Source organism: Podarcis tiliguerta (genome assembly GCF_965153285.1).
Source record: "Podarcis tiliguerta genome assembly, chromosome: 1".
In the NCBI taxonomy this organism is placed as follows: Eukaryota; Metazoa; Chordata; class Lepidosauria; order Squamata; family Lacertidae; genus Podarcis; species Podarcis tiliguerta.
In genome coordinates, this window is record NC_139534.1 from 92,328,007 (window position 1) to 92,348,506 (window position 20,500).

The 20,500-nt window shown below is 44.0% G+C and overlaps 1 protein-coding gene across 2 annotated transcripts in view; it reads right to left on the reverse strand.

Moving 5' to 3' along the window:
• Positions 1-104: 104 nt before the first annotated feature.
• TYRO3 (TYRO3 protein tyrosine kinase) overlaps positions 105-20,500 on the reverse strand; it is a 67,499-nt gene continuing 47,103 nt past the window's right edge. For both annotated transcript variants that reach the window (XM_083449880.1, XM_083449881.1), the window contains exons 10-20: positions 16,455-16,584; positions 15,203-15,300; positions 13,549-13,644; positions 12,585-12,665; positions 11,794-11,886; positions 10,531-10,652; positions 9,524-9,633; positions 7,052-7,211; positions 5,358-5,494; positions 2,083-4,896; positions 105-1,721 (exon numbers count right to left, since the gene is read on the reverse strand). In XM_083449880.1, the coding sequence (XP_083306006.1) occupies positions 4,521-4,896; positions 5,358-5,494; positions 7,052-7,211; positions 9,524-9,633; positions 10,531-10,652; positions 11,794-11,886; positions 12,585-12,665; positions 13,549-13,644; positions 15,203-15,300; positions 16,455-16,584 (1,403 nt within the window). In that variant the 3' untranslated portion in view covers positions 105-1,721; positions 2,083-4,520. The remainder of the gene's footprint in view (positions 1,722-2,082; positions 4,897-5,357; positions 5,495-7,051; positions 7,212-9,523; positions 9,634-10,530; positions 10,653-11,793; positions 11,887-12,584; positions 12,666-13,548; positions 13,645-15,202; positions 15,301-16,454; positions 16,585-20,500) is intronic.

A 20,500-nucleotide genomic window follows, 5' to 3' on the forward strand; every position in this document is an offset into this window, starting at 1 on the left:
TACCTTTACCTTTGATCTTGGGAACAGTCAAGTTTGTTTCTATTTTGAACCTTTTAAAAAAGCAACGGTAAAGTGATGACATGAAGGGAATAAAAAGCAAGCACTAGGACACAGTACATAGTTTATTTTAAAAAAGCATAAAAACTAATGACATGCTTCAGAAAATTAGGTTTTATATATACACTTGCTCTGCTTGCTAGGTGGCTGCTGCAGGAAACATAAGCTGCAATCTGATGCACATTTGTTTGGGAATGAATCCCACTGAACTCATGAGACTTAATTCCAAATGAAAGAGGCACAAGTGGGAGCTGCAACAAAAGGTTGCAGCATGGACTGCTTCTGTTTAGGGTTCCATCCCACCTCCCCAGTCAAGCAGCATTCTAAGCCACTGAGCATGCTCAGGCCTCTTTAGGGTCCCTCTTAGGTTTGTTTTCCCCTTCATTATTTTTGGTACTTCAAACTTTTAACCTGTTGATACTTCCCTCTTGTGTGTGGGTGATGCTGTTCTGATCACACAAGCAAAGACGCTCACTCTTGAATACTGGAACTAAAGGGTCAGTCTGTTCAACAACATGTTTCACACTGCTTGCTATGATAGCACAGGTATGGTGAGAAGGCAGCACTTGGTTAAGAACTATGTTCTCACCAGTCTCCTGTAAACATGTTTAGTAAACTTGAGGGAGGCAGGGCATAACGTCTAACAAACTCCACTCGACACCCATGTTGAATTATTGCATAGGCCATTCATTGGGAAGGTTTCTGTAGGACAGTTGCTTTGACTGTCTTAATTCAATCAGGTGAGTGTCCATAAAAATCCCAGGTTCAAACAACTGCAGTATGCTGCAGAATTTCCACGCTGGAAATTGCAAAATACTTATTTCACATATGCATTCAGACTCAAAAGTATAATTTGAAACTTGGGCTTCCATCACAATATTTTGTAGAGGAACTGGTGAGTTTTTGTTAAGTAGATAGAGGAACTGTTCTAATGAAATTTTTTGATCCCAAATCTAATGCTTCATTCCAGAACACAGAATATGGCTTTCTCAGCATTGACTGCATAGAACCATTTTTAACTCATAAAACCATTTTTAACTCATACCACCAGCAACACATCTATTACTTGCTTTTGGTAACAGTGTTGTGATGATGGGAAGCCCATATGCACAACAGATACCACGGGCAATAAAAGCATACCACTGATGATGTTTGCACAAATCAAGAACTTCCCCCCTAGCTCATGCTGTTTCTTTATTATTATTATTAATTGAATTTGTATACTGCCCTTCACCCGCCAATCTCAAGGTGGTTCACAACCTAACAGATTTATTAATACGTGTAATATTTCTATGCTTGCTTTTCACAAAAACTTAATGCAAACCACCAGACCTTTAGCCACTCCTTTGTTCACACAATCAGCATGGTTACTGTTGCATAAAAGGAGAGAACAGGGCCTAGTTCCAGCTGCATAGCCCGCCCCTCCCCATCCCGGCTTCTGTTTCGTAGTCATGCTGAAGGATGGTGCTAGAGGCGGGGCAGAGATGGAAAAGCTTTGATGAGTTATTGACTCTGCAAAGTTCCTGGCACATGAGAGTGACCCCTCCAGTCTTTTAACCATCTAGAAAAGCATATGTGAACATTACTGGTTAAAACCTGAAGTGGTAAATGGAATGTGAGAAGGGGCCTTGTCAGTGTCTCTCAGGAGGCCTGGTGGAACAGCTCTGTCTTGCAGGCCTTGCGGAAAGATGTCAAGTCCTGCAGGGCCCTTGTCTCTTGTGACAGAGCGTTCCACCAGGTTGGAGCCGCAGCCGAAAAAGCCCTGGCTCTAGTTGAGGCCAGCCTAACCTCTCTGTGGCATGGGACCTTCAAGATGTTTTTATTTGAAGACCGTAAGTTCCTCTGTGGGGCATACCAGGAGAGGCGGTCCCATAGGTACGAGGGTCCTAGACCGTATAGGGCTTTGAAGGTTAAAACCAGCACCTTAAACCTGATCCTGTACTCCACCGGGAGCCAGTGCAGCTGGTATAGCACCGGATGAATGTGATCTCGCAGCGAAGACCCCGTAAGGAGTCTCGCTGCGGCATTCTAGATTACCTTGTTTCACGAGGGGCAGGAAGAAATGTAGCCTCAGTGAGCACTAAATGAAACAGCAAAAAAAGGAAAGCATGACCAGGGCCGTCTTAGGCATATCCGGTGCCATGGTGCAAAGATCCCTCCAAGGCCCCCCTCTTTTCCAAAGTTGTCGACTTGTTGACCTTTTCCCAAGCCTCTGCGGGGGTCGCTCTCCTTCCGCGGAGGCTTGGGAAGGAAGCTGCAGCCCGCCAGTCATATAGTTGGTGGGGCACAGCTGGCAAGCGTGCAGGGAAAGGGGGGGCCGCCGGCAAAAGCGCGCAGCTCCCCCACTCGCTGTGGTGCCCCTGAGAGGCCAGCGCCCTGGCGCAACGCGCCAGTAAGCCCAATAGGAATAACAGCATAACTAATAATGCAAACATATTATCAGTGGTATTCTCTTACCATGGGTGGAGTTTTGTTGTGCCAAAAGCCTCTAAGGCAGAGATGGGGAAGATTGTTGGAGAACTGTTCTCAAAATCCGTGACCATTGACCCTACTGGCAGAGGCTGGTGGGAGTTAGGAATACAATAACATTGGGAAAGTCAACAGGTTCCCCATCTCTGCTATAAGAGACCTGCAGCCTGGAAACATATATAATACTAGGCATGATCCAATACCCCTGCTCCCACCGCTTTAATACCTATGGATTTCAACAGCAGAGAGCTACACATACGTTAAGCATTCTCATGGAAACCAGCTGGACCGAAAAATACTTAATTTTAAAATTGATGCACCCAATGCGATTCTGTGGCTGCATATTGAATACTGCTGCATCAGGGAATTTTTCTAACAGCCCAATAGGAAGAATTTAGGTTTGCTAAAAATTCAGGCAGCCATGGTAAGGTGTAATGCCCTAGGCATACCTTATGTTAGGAACAGCAAAATACAGAAACACTGACTGATTTACACATTGTCAAAGTAGTCTTCTTCAAAGCGCGTGTTATTCTTTTCAGTTATGATTAATCAAAACAGGCTTATTGGAAAAATGAGAGCTCAAAAATGAACATTTCCTTCTGTAAGGTTACCAAAATACGTGAAGTTATGCTCCAATGCAGTTGAATCTCTGCAGAATGCTGGAACAACCTCTAATGAAGTAAGCCAGTGATTCTCAAAGTCTTTCTGACTGAAAACTACTTCTCTGCATGGAAAGCATTCCATTGGTACCTACGGAGTTTTTCTGCTGATGTCAACTGAGCAATTTCCTTGCTGCAGCTAATATTAATTTTTTTAGGATAAAGTTTATAAAATAAACATCTGTTTTTAATTTAAAGTTCTGCCTCTTACTATCATTATAGACCTCCTTTTCGTATATGCACTTTTTGTACTTTGTCCACACAGCGCTATCCTAGACGTGTCTGCTCAGAAGTAAGTCCCACTGAGTTCAGTGGGATTTATTCCTAGATAGGTAAGTATGCTACTGCAGCCTTAGTATCAAATTTTCCCATGTGCTAACTGCTTGTCCTACACTGGTCTCTCAAAGTCTGTCTGAAGTTTGGTTTCGTCCGTACGCATTTGTCACCCTGTCATAGAGTTTTGCTGACAAGGCAACTGTGCGTACAACCAACTTCACGTCAAACATCGAAAAGCAAAGAAAGACAAGAAAACCCAGTCCTGCAGTGTGGGAGAAGGCCAACTCTGCAGGGAGATGTCAGAACAGCCTTCACCAACTTGGTGGCCTCTAGATGTTTTCTTCTACAAATCCCATCAGCTGCGCTGCCTGGCGCTGATAGGAACTGTAGCCAAAAAAGATCTGGAGTGTATCAGGCTGGCAAAAACCGTGCCCGCATGTTGCTGCTTAGCTGCCAGCCTTGAGGAATGCTTCCATCCAACAACCAAATACTGTAACAATCTGAGAAACGGCGCAAGATTTCTTCATTGTACAGAAGCAGCCAGTTTGAGAACCACTGAGGTAGACAAGAGGACTAGGTGGTACTGCTAAACTACTGTTCCCCCTCACGCCCATAAATACAGTATCCATCAATAGCAGATCATTTCCCCACCACATGTGCTGGTCCCAATCTTCCTTGCTCAGAGCTGGAAAACCTTACCAAAAAAGAGAGAATGCTGAGTAGCACCCTGCTCAACTCCAATATTCCATTATCAATTCGGTTGACAAACAGGCATTCGCTGGCTGTAAGTACAGACTAGGCCACTCCCACTGGATTTCATTTCACCATTGCAGGAAGTTACGTTTCAGAAGGCCAATAGGTGATAAAGATTTGTGGTCATTTTGAGCATGAGCCACAGCAACTCAAACAGCTGCAGAAGTAGCTCATTTTACAGCTACCTATGCTGGTTAAAAGCAGCCTACAACTGTCTTTGTAAAGCAGTACCAGATGATGATAAAAATGCACACATCTTATTGGAGGAGAGTGGAGTGTCATTCCCCCCCCCCTCTTCCTTTCAGGCTAACATCGTTTTGGTCCCATCTCCAAATCATAAAGAAGGCTCCTGGCTTCCCCCTCAGATGCGTCCGGATGCCTTTCGCTTTCAGCATCACTCCCAAGGCACAAGGGGCTCATGATGTAACGGTAGTCACTCGTGACAGCGGCAGCAGCTGCTCCTGCAATGTTCGCGTCACCGTCAAATGTTCCAAAGGGACAATCCGTCGAGGGGTCACTCCTGTAGGCTTCTTGTGGCTTCCCAATGTTGACATACAAGGGGTCCTGACTGGATGAGAGCAAAGACAGTCTGGCCAAGATCATTTCTAGTTGCAGTTTCAGGGCTCCGAAGCTGGGGCGTAGTTTAGGTTCTGAATGCCAGCATCTGCACATGAGATCGTAGCTGCACGACAAACAGAACAAAACAAAATGAGAAAAGAAGCACCTCGGGACAACCAAAGGCTCTGTAAGCTGCACTGGGAACATATATTTATATTTTAAAAATAAAAGCTGCATACCAGTGTGTGTTCCCTCTGCCCAGTGGAACACAGTGGTTAAACAGATTTGTTTCTGTTTTGATTGCAAAATACATTTTCAAAAGCACGTTGGCAAAAGCACATTGAAGGCAAGCTGAACAGTATCAAAATAATATGGAAGAATCTCAATTAAATCATGCAACCCACCCCTCTGTCCATTAAGAAAGCATTCTCTACAATGGGCACAGCCCAATGGGACTTCCTCCTATCTGAGCTGGCCCAAAGTATGGCAGTATTTTTGTGGAACCTCTGCTTATCATAGTGTGGTCTGCACTGTAGAAGAAAATGTTCATGTTTGGAAAACCAAATGGCTTAATAAACTACTCACACATCTTCCAAGCACTCCAGGGGCTGTTTCAGTCTGTTTCCACTGATGAGGTAGTTGTAAATTTCTGCATTCTCAATGCCTGCATAAGGAGTTTGCCCCCGCGTCACAATTTCCCACATTGTCACACCAAATGCCCACTGAAATACAGTAGGGGAGGTGGGAAATATAGTTAAACAAATGGGAGAAGCATATTTAAAAACAATTTCAGGAGAAGAAACATGCTTAGAATATCAGTCGTCTTTTTTTCAGTCTTGCTCCCAGTATAATCGGACAGAGATGATTCCTGGATTTCCTGTTCCAGTGCAGTTCAGTCTGAGTGTGTCAAAGGACTGTGCTTTCAGTCATAATTTTCTATCTTTCCTCCTTCTGTAAATAATCCTAAATAATATTAAAAGCGGTTCTTTACCTGCACAAACCGAGTATCATTTTAACAGGCCCAGAAAAGACAACTAACTCCTAATAGGTATGTAACTCATTGCTTTTTAAAATCCAGTTGTTAATGAACACAAACATCCCTCTTCGGCCGAGGACTACCACAACAGTACACTAGAGGGGGCAGTCTCCTTTTCGCAGAGCAATCGCGCTGTATTAACAAAATGCGATATTTGTATCCTTACATGGGAGCTCAGGATAGCATACAATATGACAATCAGTGATCTTTCTCAGTAATTGCACCATGTTAGAACGGTGTGAATCGTATTGTGACGTCTCCGGAAGCTGCACAGAAAACCAAGTTATAATGGGCAGCATACAAATGTAAGAAATGTGTTCTTTCCATTATGTGTTTGTGTTGGGGATGAATGGGCAGGAGAGGGCTATTCTTTATGGGCTTCCCAGAAGCATCTAGTTGGCCACTGTGAGAAACGAGATGCTAGGCTAAATAGATCTTTGGTCTGATCCAGCAGGGTTCTTCTTCAGTTCATAGAAAAAATGATGTTCCCCACAGAAAACTGTGCCTCTGGCCCACCGTCTAGTTCCCATGACTCAGTGTTCTTCCCCTGCCTCCACTTCCCTCCCTTTCCGCTGTTGTTCCCCTAGCGTCAAAAGCACCATGTGTGCCCTGATGACATGATATAAAGAACAGCAACAACTCTGCAAATGCTTCTTTTGTTTCATGCTGCTTTATGTTTCAGAGCTCCGTCACAGCCCTGGTGACGTGCAAGGCACTTTCACACGCACACCACACTTCGATTTTGCAAAATTGCCAGCATTGGCTTTGGACTGAGAAGCGTGATGGTCCCTCATCACAGGCAAATGCCACAGAAAGCAGCTTGGCCAGCCCTATGCTTGGCACTGGGAAACGTTGAGCACAAACGCTGTGTGATATTAGCACCAGGGCTTCCAAGGTGCTTTGCTCAGTGTTTCCCAGTGCCAAGCATAGGGGCGGCCAAGTTGCTTTCTGCAGGGATTGCCTGTGCAATTGAGCCTCCCAATTTCCACATACATATCCCTTGCCCACAGCTGACATCACATTTGGGGCAGGTGAGTGTGGCTTGGGGAAAATGGCCTGGCAGGCCAAACAGAGACCTGTGCCTGGCCAAATTTGGCCTGGCAGGCTGGAGGTCCCTACCCCGGCTTATGCCTGGATAAATGTGATCGTCTTTAAGGTGCCGCAAGAATCTTCATGGTTTTTGCGGCAACAGAATTTGTACGTAGGGAAACAGGTGCTCCTGGGAAGAGCAAAGAAGGCTCACCACATCACTGTGAGTTGTGTAGAGATTGTCCGCCAGGCTTTCCAGGGCAAGCCACTTCACTGGCAGCTTGGAGGCACAGCCCTGGCGGTAATAGTCTCCACTGTAGATTTTCTTTGAAAGCCCAAAATCAGCAACGCACACGTTCATGTATTCATCCAACCTAAAGGAAACAAAAAAGAATAAGAAAAAAGAATTCAAGCAACTTAGCATACTCAGGAAGAAAACAACAAGTGCAGGTTTCTCCTTCAAACCCTAACGCCTTCCCTGGCTTGAGAATCTCACAGGGCTAAGTATGCTTAAGACTATTGGTGAACCTGAGTCACCAGCAGCTAACACCTGCTGAGTAGTCGGCATGACTGGTAGTCTCCCAGCTGTTTACCTTAGGAAGTGAGCTACCTATGTCTAAAGGCCATAGGGCATAGCTCAGTGGAAGAGCAGCTGCCCTGCATGCAGAAGGTCCCAGCCTCAATCCCTGGCATCTCCAGGTAAGGCTGGGAGAGACTCCTGCCTGGACAGCCATTGCCAGTCAGTGTAGACAACGCAGAGCTAGATGAACCAATGGTCTGCCTCAGGAGAAGGCACCTTCCTATGTGACAGGGAGAGGATGCTGGTTTCAAACAGATGAGGTGATTCACTTCAGCTTGCCTCCTTCAAGGAGGAGTGAGAAGAAGCAGGGGAGCCATCAGCTCTTGAAGGGCCCAACAGGCCCCTTCCCCATCCTTCCCAGCAGCTCCTCAAAGACCTGCACACATCCCCTGAGAGGAAGGCTGAAGTGGCCACTGATATCACGAGAAATACCCATGACAATAGCAGAATGGTACCCAAGCATACGTCTGTGTAACAAAGTTGCTATAGATTTTTCCAGTTGCTCCACTTATCTGACTGGTCTAAATTTTCTAAACACCTCTCCAGACAATGTTGCAAAAGAGATTTTTTTTTTTAAAAAAAGATGAAGTGCTATATGCATACTAATATCCGTACCATAATATCCAATTCCCCACAGAATGGGATAGGAGAGAGAAGAGGGTTTCTGCTTAGGAACAGCCAAACACAACTCCTCCTTATGGTCTTCCAAACTTGCTTCTGACACTTTCATGGCTCTGTTTGATTTTGATTTGCCTCGTCTCAGTAAAAATAAAGGATGGGATTCACTTGACAAGCCCTATCAGTGGAGCCCTGTGCAAGGATTTCCGCTTATGCAACAGGGCTCCCTGAAAAAATAAGTCTTGGGGGGGGAGGTCCTGAGAATCCCGCCCCCAGAACAACATTCAGGGGAGGGGGATTCTTCCATCTAGCAAACTAAAATGCTTGTGCAGAGGGAACATTTGTCACAGCGTGATTCTGAATTCTACCCATGTTTTGAATTTTATATTGTGTTACACTTTTGAAAACTGTTTGCCACTTAAGGGAGATTTTTCTTTTGATTGAGAGGTATATACATTTGCTAAATAAAATAAAAAATAAATGAAATTTGAGGCGGGGGGGGGGGGAATAGCTTTTCCCTTTATGTATCTTTCTTTAAAAAAATAAAAATTATCCTCTCCTGCAAGCCTTCCCACATTTTCCTTTGTTGAAGCATTTCTCATTGCCTTGTCTTTCTGAGTCAATGTCACCACCTTCCTGAAATGGTGGGCAGTCTAAGAGATGGGTTATATGAGCTCGCTGCTTGTCTTTTGGGTTAGTCACATCTAAGAACTTCAACAGGAGAGTACACACCCACAGGGAATATATTGGGGGGGAAACATGACAAAATGGCACAGGTTCAGGCTGGGGAGTTGGGAAGGTGTGAGGCTCATGCCTTGGAGAAGTGTGAAAGATGCATCCATGATATTAGCACAGGGAAGGGAAGTCTGTGGCCTTTCAGATGATATTGGACTCCAACTCCTATCAGCCTCAGCCAGCATGGCCAGTGCCCAGGGATGATGTGGGCCGGAGTCAAGTAATAAAGGGTAAAGGGACCCCTGACCATTAGGTCCAGTCATGACCGATTCTGAGGTTGTGATGCTCATCTTGCTTTATTGGCCGAGGGAGTTGGCGTAAAGCTTCCGGGTCATGTGGCTAGCATGGCTAAGCCGCTTCTGGCGAACCAGAGCAGCGCACGGAAACACCGTTTACCTTCCCGCTGGAGAGGTACCTATTTATCTACTTGCACTTTGACGTATATAGACAGAAGGGAGGCAAATCACATTTTCCTTGTCAACTCAAAATACTAGTCCGAATGTTGGGAAATTGCAACTTTCCTGCAATGGATGCATTAGCAGCAGGCAATGTTGTTTGGATCTCCTGCAAGAGCTAAGCAATCAATGAATTGTTTCATTGTTCACAAAGGCTCTCCATGACCTAGTTTCCTTCATGGACTTAAGTCAGCTGCAGCCACACCTGGGGAGCCTTGGGCTTTCCCAACTGACCTTTTCTGTTTCTCTTAATCTCTGCAAATGCTTCAGTTAACCAATAAGGACTTTGTGGACTTACATGCAATTCCGAGCAGCAAGGTCTCTGTGGATGAAGTTTTTGGAGCTCAGGTACTCCATGCCACTAGCAATGTCAATCATAAACTTCAAGAGTGTCTGAAGAGGCAGGTTCTGCAGAAAAGAAGAACAGTTATTAAACGTCCAATTATTGGACAAACTGCAAATGTTTCGCCATGCTATGTTCAGGCATTTTCCCATTTGTTATCAACTCCAGAGATGACAAACTCTGATTAGAAGAGCCAGGCTGGATCTAGACACATCAAAGAAGCGTTTCAGTTAAATGTGTTGCAAACGTTGTATGAGAAACTGGGTTAGGAAAAATGGAACTCCACAGGACTATATAATTTAAACAATCTCAGTGGCTAGCTCCAATCTGACTACATGCACCTCTGGGCATCCTTTTATTGTGCAAGCGTGATTATTTGTGCTCATCATGGCTTTGTGCTAATTGCATGGGATCCCACACTCAATACCGTTTGCCCCTGCAAAGGTTTCAGGGCAGGCATTCTGTTTCGTTTCCAGTCAGTGCAGTTCACATACCTTCCTGCTGAAATCCTGTAACTTCTTATATCACAAATGTTCTGGTGGTTTAATCAACCTGCTTTTGTTGCGCTGTTGTTTCCAACAATAGTGCAAAAAACTTTGGGGAATCAACACAGAACTAATAAAGCAGAATGGTGTACGGACTGCCTAGTATAAGGCCACAACTAATGCACTGTTATTGCATCCATTGCATTTAATAAATGTTGCAGAACACAACTGCAAACACACACACACACATGTCTGGAGGTGCCCTGGATGAGCTTTACATGTTTATTTGCTGAGCAATGAACAAAGCTTGTAATTTGTCTTCAACTGACAGCAATAAGTAGAATGCCTGAACTTAATGCAGAGTATATGAGGTCTGCCCCAATACAAGAAGATGCATAGTGTACATTCAACAAATAAAGACGTGTGACCTTCCAATTAATTCTTCTGTGAGAGATCTGGTATGAGAGAGAATCTTACAAAAGGGTTTTCTCCAATCCGGGACATCAGTAGAAAAGAGTGAAGGTCTCCATGCTTCATGAACGGCAGGATAACCATTGGGATTGGAAGCCGGCCTTTAGGCCGATTGCGCAAGCTGACTCCTGATATGAGAGAAGAAAAGAGCAACTAGCAAGTATAGTCATCCCTGATCACCTGCCCAAACCTATTGCCTTCCAGATGTTTTGGACTACAGCTTCTATCGTCCCTGACCATTGGCCTACTAAGTGGGGCTGGTGCAAGTTTCAGTCCCAAACATCTGGAGGGCACCGGATTGTACTCCTTTGTTCATAATCTGATAATAATGCATTGCTATTTTTTCTGGAGGGCTGACTGTCTAAACCTTTGGTCTGATCCAGCCCCTGTGTTCAGTGATATCTATTTTTATTTACTACACAAGAATGTGTAAGCATTAACGCGTTTCCAGATGTTAACCATTCTCCTCTAAGTTGTTGTCAGAAAAAGCTCTGCACTTCACAGTGCCATATGGTATAAATCCAAAAATGGACTTTTTCATCCTTCCCTCGAACCCAGGAACTTCCCATTTAACGCAACAGGATAGTGTGTGCTCCGAGGTCCCATTTCTTAACCTGCTCACCTAATGCATCTCTGTCTACAGTGCAGTGAATGTAATTGTCTGATATATAATGTTTATTTGTTGGCGAAATGAGTGTCAGAGAAGAGAAGCAGCGTACAGTGGTACCTCGGGTTACATACGCTTCAGGTTACAGACTCCGCTAACCCAGAAATAGTACCTCAGGTTAAGAACTTTGCTTCAGGGTGAGAACAGAAATTGTGCTTCAGCGGTGCGGCGGCAGCAGGAGGCCCCATTAGCTAAAGTGGTGCTTCAGGTTAAGAACAGTTTCAGGTTAAGAACAGACCTCCGGAACGAAGTAAGTACTTAACCCGAGGTACCACTGTACTGTTACGAGCATTTGGAATGTGAGAGCATGTAAGTTCTCAGAGAATTTATACGGTATCAAAACAGGGCAGTACATGACGTCACTGCTGCCGTCTCCCAGTTTAGCACTGCTAGGAATGGCTAGCATGGTGGGGTGGTGCCACAGAGCCACTCTCCCGCCACTTGCGTGACTGTTGCTGACTGGGATGGTGCAAGGGCAGTGTGCCCATGCCCCGCTGCCCTTGCTGCTAGTAAGTGGCCAGGATGGCATTGTCAGGAGCTGTTGTGCACAGGAGCTGTGAAATACGCTTTGGGTGCTAAATACGAGATGCAAAAGAGCTCACCAATCAGTTTAGTAACGTGCGGATGGTCAAACTCTTTCATGCAGGCAGCTTCCCTCAGGAATTCCTCAATGTCATTGGAGGTGAAGATATCCGCTACAATAAAAGAAAAGAATGCTGAGGTTTCCTTTTGAACTGGGGGGGGGGGGGGTAACTTCCAAGGAAACAAGCAGAAAAGTTAGAGCTCCTAGAAGAATTGGATACACTTCATTAAACGTTTCCACTGAGAAGCATACAGACACATTTTATATATTTAACAAGATTCATATAATGTAGTAGGACAAAAGAGCTCTGACTGGGTTTACAAGACTGTCTAAAATATTTATATAGAATACCATTTTTTAAAAAACCTGTAGCCACATCCACAAGATACATTTAAAACATTCGTATTCCACTTTAAGAGTCATGACTTATACGGTACCTGCAAAGAATCCTAGGAAATGTAGTTCGTTAAGGGAATGGAGAATTGTTAGGAGACGCTACATGAACCACAGTTTCTAGGATTCTTGGGGGCAGGCAGCATTTTACCTGGAGATGCTGTGGATTGGGTTATTGTTTTGTTTGTTATTTTGGTATGTATTTCTGCGGTTTAATATTGTAATCTACTCTGTGATCCTTGGATGAAGGGAGGTATATGAATTAGATAAATATTAAAATTGAATCCGGCACCTTTTGTATGCAAAACACATGCTCTACCACTAAACTATGGACCCTTCCAAGGATCGCAGGCATAGTAAGATGTGTAGTGACAATGAGGCACTGGGAACATTTCAGGGACCCTACATATTACTCACCTTTGAGCATTTTCACCGCAACCTTCTGGAGAGAGCCATCAGGCAGCTTCAACTGACCCTCTCTTACAGACCCAAATTCCCCTAATAAGGATCACAAGAAGAGAACAAGGTAACATTAAGCATAGTGCAACTGATTTTTAATCCAAGGGGCCATTAAGGATGGAGTGGTTAGGTAGAGGGTCTCTTCCAATGAAACACCTGCTGGAATGATTTTCATGGGCAATATCACACTGAAATTCAAATCTACTCTTTCTTTCTTTCTTTCTTTCTTTCTTTCTCTCTCTCTCTCTCTCTCTCTCTCTTTTCTGGAAATATAGACAATTAAGAGCCAGCGGGAACTTAGGGCATAATTCAACCAAAGTCAGCCAAAATCAATGGAAGTTAGAAGAGCTCAGTTTTGGCTGCATTGTGCCTCTGGTTCTTTAACAGGCAATGAAATACCGAATGGTGGACAAGGACATCGTGGACAAGCAGTAAGCTAGAGCAGTCATTTCCTTTAAACCTTTCTTCAACTTTAGCCCCGGCTCTTATTGCTTTCCCCTTTTCCCCTAACAACATTTCTGCTCTCTGTTTACCTCCCGTTCATCTCCTTCTTTTTCATATATTTTACAAAGTACTCTCTACCTTTTCCTTTGCGGAATCTCTTCCCTTATTTGACTTCTCAAGTTTCCAGGGTACCTCAAACTGCCAACCATAGCTCTACACTGCTTTTATTGGGCAGACTAAAGGATATACAGAATTATTGTTAAGACCCAGATAAAAGACAGCTTCTAGCCACATTGGGATTAATCCCAATAATGCAAGGGTGCAGAAAATGTGGTCCTCCAGAGGTTGTTGGACTACACCTTCCATCATCCAAGGCCCATTGGTCAAGCCTGCTAGGACTGATGAAAGTTGGAAGTACAACAATATATGGATGGCCACGAGTTCCCCAACCCTGGTCCAGGCTCTGGTTCACACTCACCTTTGCCTAGCATTCTTCCTAGAGTAAACTGTTGCTCCTGGATCAGGACATCTTTCAGTTTGGTCTTCAAGTCATCACTGATACCTATACTGTCCACTGGAGAAACAAGAGAGATAGAAAAAGGGGCATGTAAGCACAGAATCTCAGTAAACCTAACTGTTGCTATTCCCTAGAATCATGAGGTTTCCAGATGGTGTTGAATAAGACACCGACTTTGAAAGATGCTCATCCTTTCTACTCAGAGAGGATGTTCCTCTCTGGTATAGGGATGGGGAACCTGTGGTCCTCCATATGTTGTTGGACTCAAATTCCCACCAGCCTCAGCCAACATGACTACAGGCCAGTAATAATGAAAGCTGAAGTCCAGTTAACATCTGGTTTCCTGCCTCTGGGCTACTTGTATGTTCACGATTGCTGCGACAGCAATTCCCTTTTCTAATCTTATGAAATACGAGATGCTTCAAACTTCCAGATTTATTTCCTTGCTTTGCACCACCGCCCAGTGCTAAAGTTTCAGAGAATTTCTCTTAAACAGCTAACAGGAAATAAGAAAAAGTTTAAGCAGTAAAAACGAATCAGACTTGCACCAGTCCGTTTGACAGACGGCCATTTGAGAAGCAAACTGGGGATGATAAATCACAGCTGTTTGGAAACCATTAGATCTTTGAAGTTGTGGACTATCTGAACTTCCACTTGAGGTATATTATAAAGGCTATTTTGTACACTTCGGGTTTAAATTCCATATCTTGGTCATGTCTAAGGGATGTCTAAGTTGCTAACAAAAAATAAAACCAGTTAATACACTTTAAATACTATATCAGCAGCAACCAAACCAAGATAAACTCAAGTAACATTAATTAAATGTCTGTATGAATAAGAAATGTTAATCAGTCTCCAAAAAGTGGCAAAAGAAGACCTCTTACTCATATAAGGTATTTCACAACATGGCTACCAAAACTAAAAAGTTGATGGTCCTTGGAGCCAGTCCATATGCAACAGACCATGGTAATTAAAGCAGAGTTGCCCCCATTTATCTTGGATGTTGGGAAACTTATGAGAGACAAGGCTTCTCATTATTGCAGTACAGTACATCTTGATAACTTAAACAATTTGTGAAATCTAGGGCCACAATTATATGTGTGTTTATTTGGAGGTTAGCCACACTGAAATCAATGAGACATGAAACTCAATCCTAGCCACATTTACTTGGAAGTAAGGCCCATTTTGGTCAATAGGGCTTACTCCCTAGTTAATGTGCATAGGATTGTCATTTTGTTTCTAAACCATAGTTCGGATTAGGCTAGAGAAGGAAAATATTCCCTTGCCTCCATCTCAATCCAGCAATGTATGATTTGCCTGCTGAAGAAGTCAATATACAAATTGCAGAGTTAGATAGGGGATTTTGACTATAGTATCTTGGTGGATTTCAAAGTTACATCTGAGGCAAGATGAGTCTTTTGTCAAAGTCTGCCAGTAAGATCACTGTGTTCCTTTCTTAGTGCCTGCATGAGGAACGTTTAGTGTCTGACAGAAATAATGAGAAAATTTTGCATGGAGTAGCAGGGGAGAAAACAGCAGTATGCCCTGAGAGCCTTGGAAACTGATCGGATCAATGGGATCTGTAGTAAAGAATCACTCAGAACATTTTACCTACATGTTGCCTCAATAAGCTCTGGGCCTTCTCTGTTGAAAGATCTCACCGCTCTGAAATGGACGACTGGATCCCCTCCCACCACACTGCCAAAGGCATGACTAAAAGAAGCAAAAAGAAGCAAAATGAAAATCTCATTACCGAACTATCACTGGAGTGCTACAAAGGTGCATTGTTGTTCCACATACATATACAACAGCTTAGAAACTCTCTGAATTTCCAACCATTTCATCTTAGTGATGCTGTGCAAAAGGTCTGAGCTCCTTGGGCAGGCCCTTCCAGCCTCAGGTTTTCCAAAGGCTTCAGGAATGAAGAGGAGCACGGGAACAGTATCCACCCCAGCGATAAAGGAAGCTGCTTTATACTGAATACCAGGCCATTGGTACACTGTACTCAGTATTGTCTACAATGACTAACTGACAGCACCTCTTCATGGTTTCAGACTGGAGCAGGCTTCCTCAACCTCGGCCCTCCAGATGTTTTTGGCCTACAACTCCCATGATCCCTAGCTAGCAGGACCAGTGGTCAGGGATGATGGGAATTGTAGTCTCAAAACATCTGGAGGGCCGAGGTTGAGGTAGCCTGGACTGGAGCCTTCCCAGCCAGGTCTGGAGATGCTGGAGATTGAGCTTGCATGCAAAACAGATGCTCTACCACTGAATTATAATTGCATACAGAGTTCTGTGAGCTGTGTTTCTTTATCTCTCTGTATTCCTTTGCGTGGTGTTCTACCACTGAGCTACAGCAAGAAACACTGGGCCTACTGAAGCACCCACAATGCTGCTCGTTCTTGTCCAGGTTGCCAATACAGCTCCCTCTCTTCCCCTTATTCCTCCTCCCTCTACTGTCTCTAACAGCAAACTGTAGCATGAGCAGAGCAGAGCAAGCTATATTGGCCAACTGTGATGCATTATCAGGCCAATGATGGGTAGCCATGTCCCTCCAGATGTTGCTAGACTGCAATGCCCATCATCCTTGACAACTGGCCATGCTGGCTGGGACTGATGGGATTTGGAGACCAACAACATGGGGAGGACTGCAGGCTCCCTATCCTTGTGCTAGCCACTGTCACAGGCCATGGCACTTCCTTCTTGCCCTGTTCAGTTTTCCTGCTCTAAAATCCAGCTCCACTTTGTAAATAGGAGAGATTTCCCTCAATCCAACCTGGGTTGCTACATAGTTATGGGCAACCCTGTGATGCAATGTGGTTGCATTAATGCATCCGGATTAAGAGATGATGATGACAAGAACTTGCCCAAAGCGAGTTTCTTTTCTTCTTTTCCGCAGCAGGATCAGTGCCAAGGCAACTGCTGTGACAAGTGCAGTAAGAATGCCTAATACTACAGGGACCCAGGATGTGCCATAGGGAGGTTGTCTCTGTCCTCCTGTGTACAAAAGAAATCCTCAGTGAGACAGTAGGAAATCACATTTAGAAAATTGCAACTCAAAGTAATCCATCTTAAAATGGGCATGTTCCGCAGTGTAAGTACTCAAACATCAGAAGCAGACACATCTGCCATGTCCCAAAGAACCTGAAAAAGATGTTACAGCAATAGAGTGTACCTTGTTGTGACAGGACATCCCAGCATTTGAGTGGCAGCCACCAACCATCTTCAAAACCTAACTACAAATTCCAGGTTTGGTGAGCATATTCTGAAGATCAATGGGCTCCTTTGCAAGGAAGGGCAGGATATACACTTAGTAAATAAATAAAAATAACTAAGAGCTGAAACTCGTTGCCCAAAGCCTCAACAGAATCTGATGAAGAGTTTACCTTATCCTTGCTGGGCCAGGATAAGGTTGCTACAAAATTCCAGCAAAATATAAAAGCAAGAATGACAGAATTTACATGAGTGTAGGGATGGAGGGTGCAGGGATTGCACAATTTTTTTTGGAAGCGTCTACTGTGGTCTGTAAAAGCAGCACTCAAGTAGTCGCTACTGAACTTGATGTCAATCCCAGATGCAATTGCAGCAGCCTTTTAGGATTGGCCTTTAGCTATTGAAGAGAACAAGGAAATCTTAGCAGAGCAAGGAACTTGTAGCAGGAATAATCTGCATACGAGCTGCCCAGGGCATAGGAAATTTCCTGTTAAAATGTGTTGTATCAGCAAAAGAGAGGGAAACTTCCCCCCTCATCTTTTGTGTATGGAGTGTTTTTCAGTTGTGGCACACAGTATTATGCAAATATTTTGGAGTGCTGTAATATAACTTATTCGCCCCCCCCCTCCCATTCTCTTACCCTAAAGCTGTGCAAGATAACATCCCCAGAGGCCTTCTGAATATCAGCATAAAGAAAGTGGGGGAAATTAGATTATGAAATCCGCCAATTTGTAAGCATCCCAATTTAGACTAAAGCTATGAAAGCCCTAGGCATGTGATGATGAGGAAAAACTGAGCAATGCTTGTTCTTTGCCAGTCCATTTTTATTGGCTAATATACAATCTTACTAAAACTGTATCTGTAGACAGGAAAATCCATTTAGCCTCCTCAGATGCATGGATACCTGACACCATTCCACTCAGATGTCCATATCCTTAATACTGTTCCTAGCTATATTCAGCCTCACTCTTCTCCACCCAATGCTTTTCTCATAAGAGATGCTTCTATTCACCTTTCTATTTTGTACACCTTCGTGTTGATACCAGAACATTTGGGCTGTACTCTATTCTCCCTTGATTTGCTGCAATCTATTCCCTTTCCACTTACACATCTGATTTTGTGCCCTTTAAATTCCAGCAACTTTCACCTCCAGAATCACTCTAGAAAAGCTAGGAGTGGGTGGTATATATTACTGCTGGGTGGTCTTTGGTCAGCCTCCTTCTCCCCCCCCCCCCCCCAAACCTTGCAAAATATGCTGCAATTGATCCCAATAACATTTAAGACTGTGCAACCAACAGATGGCAATTGAGAGAGATTGACCACACTTGCGCACACAAACAAAGAACGCATAATAGAATTGCACTTAAAATACAGACAGTGGTTTTTATTTTAAAATTTTAAATTGTGGGACTAGTACAGATGGGCAGCATTTTTCACCAGGAAATGTTGGAGTAAGGTGGAATTCTATCTCAGCAATGAAGAAGCACACAAGCAGCATCATTACTGTGCTTAGTGTGGTACACACCCACAACACCAGGAGGAGAAATCAGTATATCTGATTTTTTTGTTTCGTTTTGGCAAAAGTGGGAGGTTTGCCATCAGGAATGCACCTGTGGTGCTGGCACCAGGAACAAATGGTCTTCATTCTCTGGTCTGCTCTATATGGAGGCAGGAAGTCTCTAGCCCTTACCCCGGAACCATGCTTGCTAAAAAGAACAACAGGAAAATGTCCACTAGCTCAATATTGAACTTAACCCCAAAAAGCTCTCCATTTCCAGACTGCATCATCCTACATTAAAAATGTTTACTTCACACGTTACATGCCACTTTAAACCCACAAGTTTTGTGTGTTGGTTTAAAGTCCGAATTAGATACAAAAACTTGCACTTAGCATCACTTGCAGAAGCACCTGAGGGCCAAGCGCATGTCATCACCTTTGGGAGTATTCCCATGTGGATTGGGGCTGTTGTGTTGTGAGAACCCACATCTCTACCCCATGTTCTTGGTGGCCATTGCTAGGGGGCAGGCATGAAAGCTCCCTATTTATTCTTCTTCTTCCAAAGTTAAAATGTCTCCAGTGTCCCTGTGGAAATCACAGCACGCTCCTTCAACTGGGACGGGACAAAGGCAGCCAAATGCAGTGCCTTCAAACAGACTGGGCACGTCGCCATTCAGAAAAAGGCCCTTCTGATGCATTAAGAACATGATTGGCATGAAGTAAATGACACAATAGTACAGTGCCAGTAGTAGTGATAGCCACAGGTGGCACTAGAAGGGGGCAGGGGAGACAAGTGCCCCACGAACAGGGAGCTGCCCCCATTTGCCTCCCCATTGCTAGACTCCGCCATTTAAAATATACTGTTATTTTCCTTTCAGAGATCTTAACATGTGGGACACAACTCACCCACCTAAAAATATACCTTGCCCCTCCTGTGCCACACATACACCCAGTTGTTTTCTGTTGCTGACACTGATGAGAGCAACAGAAAGAGCCTACTAGACCCTTCCCACAGCCCTGAAGGAACAGGGCGCAAGGCTGAGGGTGCTTCAAATAAGAATGCATTGGGTTTCCTCAAACAGCACCATTAAATCTTTTTATAAGCTTCCCCACCCGTATGCTAACAAGCTGCCCCAGATATTTCACACGCAGTGGGAACTGGAAATGCCTATTCAGTACCAGCTAGTTAATTCTAGAAAGTAAGCAATTTTTATTTTCCACCAGGCTCAAGCGTAGAACAAAGTTTCATTATTTTTACAGATCTATAGTTTTGGTGTGTCAGCATTTCCGTAATGAAGCTTTATTTTCAAGCGTTTATAAGCTCAGCAACATACTATGTTAGGTGTGGCTGTGGTTGGGACACAAACAAGCCTCAGGCTGAGGGAGAGGGAGAGAGAATGTGTTTTAAGTCCACTGAAATAATTGGACTTGAGAGCGCCTAACTTTGTATAAGATTGTTGCCTTTATCTACAATCTCCCAGCCCTGTTTTGACATCAGTCACATTTTCGAACCTGTGGAAGATGTTTATTTGTATTGTTTCGCTCTCTGCTATGAAGAAGAACCATAATTAGCAAAGGAAGAAAGGGTGGTTTTAAGACTAAAAAAACCCCCTGAGGGGTGTCTATGTATTTAAAGGTCTGTGAGGAAAAAAGGAACAACAATTTTGGGTAGGGATGGGGGAGGAAGCAGCACAGTGAACCCTGAGAGGGGGGAAAGTGCAATGTGGTACAAGATTTCCCAAGCTCCTTCCTCACTGCTGAATGTGCCATCCATGCACAGTGCACAGATAAGTAGGGAATCGGAAACCGTCATGCACAGGATTAAGAGTTGCAGATTTGGAGTGCCTGGTGGTAGGAACACACTTTGCTTGCACAAGACTCCAGGTTCACTCCCAGAATCTCCAGGCAGGGCTGGGAGATAATCCTTTCAGAAACCTTTTAAGAGCCATTGACAATCAGTGTCAACAACACTGAGCTAAAGGGACTGGTGTAAGACCCATTTCCTATGTTTTCAAAGAGCTTTGGCCTGCTTCACACCTTATGGAATTATTACACACAAAGCACTTCTGTATAGGCATGTACAGTGCTTTTTTCTGGGGGGGTACGCAGGGGTACGCATACCCCTAAACATTTTTTAATCTTTGTCCTTTTGTCCTTTTACTGTATTTATTTTTCCAGATTTGAACTATAAAATGGTGATTT